Source organism: Oenanthe melanoleuca, chromosome 23 (assembly GCF_029582105.1).
Source record: "Oenanthe melanoleuca isolate GR-GAL-2019-014 chromosome 23, OMel1.0, whole genome shotgun sequence".
NCBI classification, from domain to species: domain Eukaryota; kingdom Metazoa; phylum Chordata; class Aves; order Passeriformes; family Muscicapidae; genus Oenanthe; species Oenanthe melanoleuca.
In genome coordinates, this window is record NC_079356.1 from 6,319,142 (window position 1) to 6,329,120 (window position 9,979).

Consider the following 9,979-nt stretch of genomic DNA (forward strand, 5'->3'; position numbering starts at 1 on the left):
GAGACAATCCTTGGACAGAGGATAATTACTGGAGCCCTTGTCTTTTTGTCCCGCTGGAGGCGACCTCTTTGATCCCCCTTCTGTCCTCTTATTCGTCCCACCTCTCAATGGAATTTGGTGTCCCATTCGTGTTCATTTACTCTTCCCGGAGGATGGGTTGGAAGCCTGGACGCCTCAGGAGCAGCCAATGAGTTTGAACAGACACTGAGCACATCCCACGGCAGGGCTGGGGCTAGTGACAAACTGAAACAGGAAGGGGCAAGAAGTCTCACTGGGTTTGCCAAGAGAGAGGCCAACATGGGTACAAGGGGGCTTTGTTGGAACCCCCCCCCCCAATATCCCTTGCACCCTCATCCACGGTGGATGGTGGATAAGGGGGTGACAGACCCTCGACCCCCTTTTACTCAGCCAGGAGTGGGGCTCAGTAAAACTTAGGTCTGTTCCTAACCAGGGCCAGCCCAAGTCCTCCTCTAACCCGCTGTTACTGGGGTGCTGAGGGGGACTGGACTACAGGAAGAGCCATCAAAAGCCTTGGGTGAACGGCTGCGCCTGAAAGATTCCACCCCTCTGGCACAGGCAAGCAGGAGAGCCCACGGTTTGGGGTGTCCTCCCCCAGTTTAGGGGGGAGCCAGCATCCGACGAGCTCCCGGGACATCTCCCTCGGATGCAGGGCTCTGGCAGACAGAGCGTTAAAAGGCTGCAGCCCGGGCAGGACTGGAGCAGGAGGGATTTGGCCAGATAAGAGCCTCTCAGCGCAGAGGCAGCCCCCGACCCTCCCGCTGCCCCCCGCTGCCCCTCGGGGTCCCTCGGCTGGTGTGGCCCTGCCACCTCCTGGCTGGCGTGGGGACTGCGCGTGGAGTGGGGAGGGACTGAAAATGGCACGGGGACATCCCCTGACTTGCTGTAGGACACTCATCCTCATGGGGCATGGGGACTCTGTGCCCCTCATCCGGCTCACCTGGCCCGGGGCTCTCCTCCTCCTCCTCACCACCAGACGAGCTATGCAAGGCCACCAGATATGAGACATCAGCAGGTACCTTTAGACATCACTGAGTCCCTCTGGGTATCACTTGGTACCAATGAACACCAGCTATCACTGGGTGCCCTTGGCCACTACCACATGCCACAGGACATCTCCTGCTACCACTGACCAGCACTTTGCCACCAGCACTGGTGGCATCCCCAGGTCACAGCATGACAGGTAACACATGGAGAAGGACCCTACATGGACACAGCTCCCGTAGGATCTTGCTCTGCAGACCCCAAATCAGAGTGTACAAGCCTATCCAGCCCCAAGATCCATAGGGAGCTGGCCTCTGGCTCTGGTGGGGCTTTTCACACACTTCTGGTTGAAGAGGCTCTAGCTGAGGCAAAGGCTCATCCCAGCCAGATTTGGGCTGGAAATCACCAATCTGAGCAGGTGAGGTTCATCCTCCTCACTCCAGTCAAAGCTTCATCTCAAACCCCTTCTCCACAAGTGCCTACAGAGCAGGCTGGCCAGATAAAAACCTCAAAACAGGCCATTTTACCCTGAAAACAGGAGCAAAACCAGCTCAGCTCCTCCCTCCTCCCAAACCATTCCAGCATTTTGCTGCTTAGAGGACAGCCCTTTAGAACTCCACAATTTTGTTTTATTTCAACTCCTCGTGGGCAGAAAACATCAAGTGCTAAAAGTTTTTCCAGACCAAAACATATTCTCACCCACACCATCTCTTGAGCCAACCTACAGGAGTACCAACAACCATGGAAGGACAACTTAAATACACCCACAGACAATCCAACCCCTCCCAGCCCCACACCAAAGGGGGGACCCAGATAAATACAGTGCAATAATTACAGATATTTTGCAAGGAATGGCACAGTTAAAAATCCTATCCTACCCCATGTCCCAGGGCTTGCCCCAAACTGTTTCCCAAGCCCCTCTCTGCAGGTCATTGCCTCCTCCAGGCAAACCCTTTCCAGTACATTCCAGTTTTGATACTCCCAGCACTAGTAGCTCCAAGAGGCCAGAGGGAGCTGGTATAGACATATAGACTGGAGCAGAGGGCTGCAGCTCCTCAGGGAATTGGCTCCATGTCTTGGCCTGAGATTTGCTGGAGCCATGTGAGCTTCATCCTTCCTTCACTGAAAGGTGACTTCAGCTTTGCTGCCTCAATGTTTTTTTAAGGATATTCCAGCCATGGTGGAAAAAATGCCACTGGAAATAACCTGCTGTGACCATGACGAACCACCAGTTTAACAGAGGAACAGATGGAGTGACCACAAAACATGACATAGCCCATTCTGGGCAGAGGTTTCTCTGCCACCCAAGGGTGCCCCTGACTCATCTGGGGCACCCAAAGGCACTTCCAGTCCACCAAGGTGGTGGCGGATTATGGTGGGAAGCACAGTGCCCCATGGATTTATGGGGGGATGCTGGGATGGGTTCATCCCAGAGCACTCCCGGTGCCCAGTGAGGTGACAACTAACCCAGAAGAGTGCAGAGAAGCCACACGGGTGAGCAACACAAGTCCCCCTCTCCCTCCCATCCTCAGAAAACCCAGTGCTCCCCAGCATATCCCAGTCTTTCCAGACAGCCCACACAGATCCCACACGCTCAGGACACAAGTGGCCAGATGGTACACAGGCAATGGGGACTAGGGGGACACTCAGTGCTTCAGCAGGTCCCCCAGGTCATATGTCTCAAAGAGGTCCGTGACTCCCTCGCCCTCAAGCCCCCAGAGATAGTCATCATGCTCCAGGGGGGGCGAGAAGGTGACAAAGGGTCCTAAATCCAGGTGGGAGGGGGTGCAGGGCAGCTGGTCCTCAGTCTGCTGCAGAAGATGGGCAGGGGAGCCCAGGAGCCCAGGTTCCATCTCCAGCAGTGAGCTGGGTCCCCCCTGGATGGGGAGAGGCAAAGATGGGGGTGGAAGAGCAGTTCCTGTGCTCCCCCAGCTCTGGGAGATGGGGTGGGGTGGCTGTGTGGCTGATGGGGAGCTGTTTGGCAGGGAAAGGGATACGGGGTGGTCCTGTGGGGAGGTGGCAGCAGAGGGAACAGGGTGGTCCTTGGTGGGGCTTTCTTCTGTGATCTCCTCTGGGCAGAGGTACACCTCAATGGGGCCGTTGGTGCTCTTCAGGTGGAGCTGGAAGTTTTCCTGGGAGGACAGAGTAAGGCTCAGGGGGACACCCAGAAGGTCACTCATATCCCACTCCACTACCCCCAACCCAGGAGAGATCCAGCTGGGGCACTGCACCCTCGAAGGACCAGCTCAGGGTCAAATAGCCCCATGGAGACACCCCAAAACCACCCAGGATCATGTGTCCTTAGGACTCCTCAGGGGGACCCATTGTGACACAGATGCAGCAGCACCCACACAAACCTGGCTGAAGTCCGGCACCTCCAGCTGCGTCTCAGGGGGAGCCTTCACAGCAATTACCGTCTGCTCCTGGAAGCTGCTGATGGCACGGAGGTCCTGGTAGGTGACGTATGCCAGCGTGGACAGGGATGAGGTATAGGAAAAGGAGGGGCTGCAAGCAAGACATTAACCCTTGTGTCCCTCCAAACACCCCCCAAACTCAGGGGAATCCAGCTGGAGGAGAAGGAGCTCAGAGGGGTTCCCAAGACCCTGCCCTCCCTCCCATCGCCCTCAGCAAGGATATCTCTGGTTGGTCTCATTGTCAGCCAACTGCTGGATCTGCAGGGCACAGTCCTGCATGAGCTGGTCCAGCATCCTCTCTGTCCTAGCCAGTTCAGCCAGTTCTCCATGCAGCACTTGTTGCTTTGCCACCATCGCTGTGTCCTCAAAGATCCTTGTCCCCCTGCCAATGGAGATAGCATCTGAGTGATGGCACAGCACACCCTATGTGTCCTCAAGCCATGTGTCCCCCACCCTGCCACACCTCCGTGTTCCATTTTCAGACGCCCAGCATCCCTTACATCCACTGGATGTGGTTCTTGGATTTCTTGCGGATGAGCTGGATGCCCTCCAGTACGTTGGTGATGTCGTAGATGCGACGTTTCTGCACCTCCAGCACCTCAGCAGCCCGGTTCAGATCCACAACACCATCAGGAGACTCATTCAGCAAATGGATGAATTTTTTGGTGAGCAGCCCCAGTGAGGTGTCGTAGCGAGTTTTCTCTCCGGGAGATTTAGGGGCTGTGGGGAAATAAGAGATGCTTCCATCCTCTCCTCAGTTTGGGATGTGGGATGGAGGTGACATGAGGTAGTGCTAGAGGGGACATGGTTCTAAGAGGGAAGAGAAGTGGGGTCTGCTCCCCCCATCTCAGCCCACCCGCATCACTTACTCCTGGGGCTGGGGATCTGCACCAGTGTCCAGCCCTTCCCCTTGGGCGTGCGAAATTCGGGGCCCTCCAGGTCCAGCTTCCTCTTGGCCTGGAGCACGAAAGAAAACCCTACATTGTGGTCAAGCCAGACACTCCTCTGAGTTCCCCAGGCCCCCTAGGGCCATCAGCCAAGCCCTGGGCACCACATACCAAGGTGGGAGAATCCTGCAAGAGGTTCATCCAGTTACAATACTCCTTTTGGGAAGAGGCACAGCAGAACCCAGCAGTGTGAGAGGCCATGGGGAAAACTGGACAGAGAGGAGATGAGGGGTCCCGTCATCCCCCATGGCTTCCTGCATACCCTGGCAGTCACCGGGAACCACTGGGGTTTCCCCTCACCCCCAGCTCCTGGCAGGGCTCCATGGGCTGACCCCTGGGAATGCGACAGCTCCAAAGCCCTCCCATCCTGCCAGCTGGCCCACTGGGGTGCAGGATTTCACTTCCCCTCTCCCACCTGAGTCATGGTCAAGGCAGCCAAGGGCACCCAGCTGCCACTAGCACACCTGGGACCAGCTGGGTTCAGCCCCTCCTGTGACCCCTGGGTGCCCTGGACACATGTACCCAGCTGGAAGGAAACTGGGGTGAGGGGGGTGTGCTGGGTTCTGGAGGGGGAGACAAACATCCCTGCACCTGCTCTCCCCTCACCAGGGCAAGCAGCTCCTTGAAATCCCCACCAAGGAACCCCAAGCAGCACTTGGGCAGAAGGTACCCAGGGAAAAGTGCAGCAGAGTAAATACACAGGAGAACTGGAGAGTGCCACCAACCCCCCCCATCAATGCAAACAAATCCCCCAAGACTCCTCCACACCCACAAACATGCACAGGGTGATTCTGGGGGGGAAACACTTTGGCTCAGCAATAGAAAGCAGCCTCCCCAGCCCCATGTCGACCTCTCCCCGTACCTGCTCCCAGGCCGAGCTGTCCCACATGGTCCCCCCCAGCACAAGCCGCATGGCACCCAGTCCCTGTGCTGGCTCCGACGGCGGCTCCCCTGGGAGCACCACGCACCTTGCAGGAAGGGTTGGGCACGCCGGCCTCATTCCCAGCAGAGGGGGCTGGCAGGAGAGGCGCCAGAGGCTGTGTTCCACCCCTCCAGGGAGCCAGGTAGGTCGCGAGCTCCTGTGGGAATCTGTTCCCTCCCGCGCTTCCCCGAGCAGGATTTTCCCAGTGAACTTGCCTCCAACCCCAGCCTCGTGCCCCCGGATCTGCCCCGGAGCTGCCGGCACCACAACGGTTAATGCCGAGTGCCTGGGAAACGCCTGCCTCAGGTAAGAGCCCATCCATGTGCCAGCACGGGAGGGCGGGCATCTCCCTGCCCCCCCTTCTCGCTATCCCTTCCGTCTCCGGCATGCACGGCCATGGCCAACGTGTGTTCTCATGACTATTGGGAAGGTCAGCTGCACCCCACCTCCCCCGGGGATTGGGGAAACTCAGGCACGGAGCAACCCACAGCAGGTCCTGATGTGTCCAGGCACCTCCAAAGCCCCCGAATCCCCCCTTCCCGTGTGCAGGAAGTGATAAAGGGGGGTCCCCTGCTTCTCCAGGTGCAGTTTTGGGGGGTGGGGGTGGTGGGCTCAGACAGCATCAGGACCCCACCAGCAAGGAACAATGGACAAGGGGCTCTCTCCTGTGACACAGCTGTCATCCCCCAAGCCGGGCAGGATTAGGCACACAACAGCTGAGTGGGGCACAGTGAGGGGCTCCCAGGACCCTACCAGCACTGAGGGGAGGGGTGGGATGAACCACAGTAGGTAGGGGAGCAGGAAACAAACCCAAAGATCTCCCCAAGACATGGCAGGACCACGCCATGCCACTTGCCAGCCCCCAGCCATGGCTCTCCAGGATGTGGGAACACACCATCTACATCCCAATGTGATGGTGGGGGTGGGAAAACAGGCTTGACCCCAGAATTTCAGGGGGATGTAAGGCAGTGAGGGGGCAGGCTGGGCCCCCTGCCAGCTCTGCCTGCCAAGCAGCCCTGAGCCCAGCCCTGGCGCCAGGGGCTACACCCTGCACCCAGCCCAAGCATCAGAGCATCCCTCAGCCCCCCCGCAGGGGGCTCCTCCTGCCAACCTTCCCTTTCAACAGCATCCGCTGCCTTCTCCGGGCTTGCCCGGGCTCTGCCCGGCCTTTACAGATCTCGCTTTAGTTCCCCCTTTTACCAGCCCCCACTGCCCCCACGGGGGCGTGGGAACGCAGCACCTGGGGTTGGGCACTCGGGGCTGGCAGGGAGCCACGGGGCACTCCAGGATCCTGCTGCTTGCTTTTGCCCAGGGGCTGCTGGGTCGGACCCCAGAGGTGCACCCCCACTGCCTTTGGGTGGCTGAGGGCTAATAGGGTGCAAGATGCCAGGGGACAGGGGAATGGAGGCTGATCCCAGATTTGGGGTACATGGGACCACCCAGCACTGGGGAGGAAGGCAGTATCCTCACCCCAGGTACTGCTCCCACCTGCTCTGGGTTGCAGCTGACACCTGCATCCACTCCAATAACCCCATCTTGGGAGATGTTCCCCAGTAGAGAGGAGCTGGTGGCTTTAAAAGCCATAGCCAACAAAGCCCCTCCAAAGACAGCAGCAAAATCACCACTTCTCCATCCATCCCTCCCCAAAAGATGCCCCCTTTTGCCCTTGCGGAAAACCCTGTTTGGGAAAATCCCAGGTTGGGATCAAGGTGGGATGGAATTATGTCACCCCTGTAGAATCTGTGCTCCTGAGCAGGTTCTAAGACACCCCAGCACCCACAGGGGTAGCCACTTTTGGGTGCTCTTTGCACGGAGGGCTCAGCCCTGCCAGAACCACAGTGGACTCTGGACGCCCTTGCTCAGTGTGGGGAACAGGGATTCTACGTCAGAAAAAACCCCTCTCTTCAGTGCTCTTGCATAGCCCTAAGCACCCTATAGAGACTCCAGAGCCCCTATAGGGACCAGAGATGGGCAAACACTGACAACGGGATTGGCGTGGGCTAAAACCACTCCAAAATACACATTTTCCCTAGAGGAAAACGCATCCAATTACTCCAGAACCCTCAAATCGGAGAGTATGGTAAATTTAGGGCTATTTTCGATGAGAGACAACCCATCCTGCTTTCCCACGGGGTGACAGGCTCCTCCATGTGATCCCAGATCACTCATGTGGCACAAAGCTGGGGGAGTGGCTGCAATTGCCCTGCTCGGGAATTGGGAGGAAATGCTCATATCTGATTGCCTCGGCTCTGCACACAAAGGTTGTGCCATAAATGGGGTGTGTGCGGCAGGAGCCCCAGCTGTCAGGGCTACGAGTGCCATACCGGGGCTGGAAAGAGCATCTTCAGCATTGCGAACGGGACAATGGCAGCGGGAAATGAGATGGGGACCGGGGGGAATGCCTCTCGCAGGCCACCGAGGGAGATAGAGGAGCACGTCATGTCCCCAGTTGTTACATGAGCCCCCCAGACCATGTTCAAGGGATAGCAGTACCCGGAACATCTGCTTGTGTGGGTGAATTTAATAATGATGGTGATGGTGATGACAAAGAGGCCGTTAGCCCAAACCTCTTAATCCCACTTGTCACTTGTCACTTAAGGACAAGCACTTCGTGTCCCCAGGTGTCACACAAGCCCGCCCCCCCCCACACTCCACTCGCCGGCCACATTTAGGGGACAGTGGCAGGAAGGAGTACCCTGAGCCCTGGAGTGGGTGATGATGACAATTAAAAAGGGGCCATTAGCCCAAAACCAGCTCTGCATATCCACAGAAACGGTACTGGGAGTCCGTGGGATGTTTTTAAAGGAGGGGGCAGCAATGATGGTGTCTTCTCAAACAACAGCCCCGGCAGTGCAGGATGTCTCACGCGGTTAGGAGACAAAGAAGCCGGAGAGGAGACAGGTGGTCCCGAAGTCCCCCGGGATGGGAACTCAAAACGGCCGCAGCCAGCCCCCAGCCATGGCACAAAGGGGGAGGCAAAGACTCTCTCTCCCCCCGCCGCGGCAATGTCCCCAGCTGGCACCAAGCACTAGGGATTGGGAAAAGGGCGGGGAATAAATAAATGAATCAAGGTTTGGGAAAACTCAATCGGTGTTAGCAGGGTCTGGGATTCCTCCCAGGACCGAGGAGAACAGAGGCTCACAGTGAGGGCTGGATGTGTGCCCAGAATGGAGCAGGCAGGAATTAAATGCCAGCTGCCAGTGGGGTTGATGGGCCGGGGACTCGGAGGGGGCCCTCCGGAGCAGGGACAGGCTGGACAGAGCCTCCTGTCCACCCCGACAATGGGCACGGGGCCAGCACCCGACTTGTGCCTCACTTTCTCTGTTTGGGGGTAGCTTTGTAGCTTAGTGTTAGGCTTTGTAAACACAGCCGTGACCCCGCGGCAGGGATATAGGACAGCAACCCCCTACACAACTCCCAGCATCAAGGTCTGAGCTACAGAGCCTTGGAGTGATCCATGGAGTATGAGACCCCCCCTGCCAAAAAACAGTCATTGCCAGCTCCGCTGTAACCACGGGCAGAAACCAAGCTCGAAAAGCGACGCTGTAGCACTCCTGTCCCGTGTCTCCCCCGGGGGGTCCCCTCGGCGTTACACCTCCAAAGTGGGGAGAGCCAGTCGGCAGGGCTGGTGCCCCCTACTCAGAGCACGCAAGGTAGGGAATGTACCCACTCCTCATTTCCCCAACATAGAAAGGGCTTCTCAAAGGGCCTGGGATCGCTGGCCGGGTGTTGAGGCACAACCTGGACTCTTTGCAAGCTGGAGAGAGGAAAACAGGCCAAAAAAGGCCAAGAAGCGGAAGCCGGAGCCGCGGGCAGGCAGGGGTGAGGGGAAGTTGAGAAACATCTGAGCCATTTCACTGCGACTTCTGATTTCAGACCTCACCCTCCCCCACTCCCAGAAAGACACATTAAAAGTTGCAGACTCCAATATAAGCTGCCAAATTTGGAAGGGAGGGGGTTGCACGTGCTGGGGTCACCCACCCCCTGCTCCCCACCCTGCACCATCCCCAGCCTCCCGCGCCCCCGAAGCGATGCCCGAGGAAGAGACGGGATGCAGACATCTTACCGGCAGCCGTCCCACCGAGGCCGAAGAGAGGGTCCTGAGTTCGGGGCCTTGTGGGGTATCACAGAGACCCCCGCCCCGGGAAGCGGGCCCGCTGACAGCCGCTGGCGTGTAGACCTGGGTGAAACAGCCTGTGGATAACGGTGGGCTGCCCAGGCTGGAAGCCCCCGGATCACAGGAGCCCATCAGTGACATGACCTTCTTAGGGTGGTGGTGGGGAGGGGGGGCCGGGAGGGCGGTACCCCCTCTCCCCGGGACGGGGGACACTCCCCTGGGGAGCCGCAGCATTGTAAAGTCCTTTCCAAAAAGCCCAGCCCGGGGAAGGGGGCAGGAGCACCCCGCAATTCCGTAGCCGGGAGGGGGTCACAATCTCAGCCGTGGCATTTTGGGGGAGGTAGAGCCACTCTGGCGGGCGATGCCACCGGCCGCTTCCCAGATTCCCCCCGAAAAACCTGCAGAGAGGAACGCAGCAGCGATACCGACGATACAGGCGGAAAATTCGCTTTTGACCCCAAAAATCAGCCGCACTGCGGCCGTACGGGGCCGGGGCGGCCGCAGCGCGGCCCCGCCTGGGCCGGGACCCCCGCGCCCGGCTCCGCTCCCGCCCGATCGCGCCCGGCCCCGAGCGTTC

General features: G+C 58.5%; 1 protein-coding gene across 5 annotated transcripts; it reads right to left on the reverse strand.

The window, feature by feature from the left end:
- Window positions 1-1,609: 1,609 nt before the first annotated feature.
- LOC130262312 (transcription factor E2F2-like) lies at window positions 1,610-9,979 on the reverse strand. 5 transcript variants are annotated; one of them, XM_056509330.1, is made up of 7 exons: window positions 9,352-9,412; window positions 4,475-4,572; window positions 4,286-4,373; window positions 3,917-4,136; window positions 3,640-3,798; window positions 3,360-3,474; window positions 1,610-3,134 (listed from the first exon to the last, which is right to left on the reverse strand). In XM_056509330.1, exons 2-7 carry the CDS (start codon window positions 4,562-4,564, stop codon window positions 2,649-2,651), a joined length of 1,158 nt encoding a protein of 385 aa, XP_056365305.1. In that variant the 5' UTR covers window positions 4,565-4,572; window positions 9,352-9,412; the 3' UTR covers window positions 1,610-2,648. The 5 variants fall into 5 exon arrangements, with proteins under 5 accessions (XP_056365305.1, XP_056365302.1, XP_056365306.1 ...); XM_056509327.1 differs by lacking the exon at window positions 9,352-9,412 and adding an exon at window positions 5,226-5,751; XM_056509331.1 differs by lacking the exon at window positions 9,352-9,412 and adding an exon at window positions 5,332-5,408.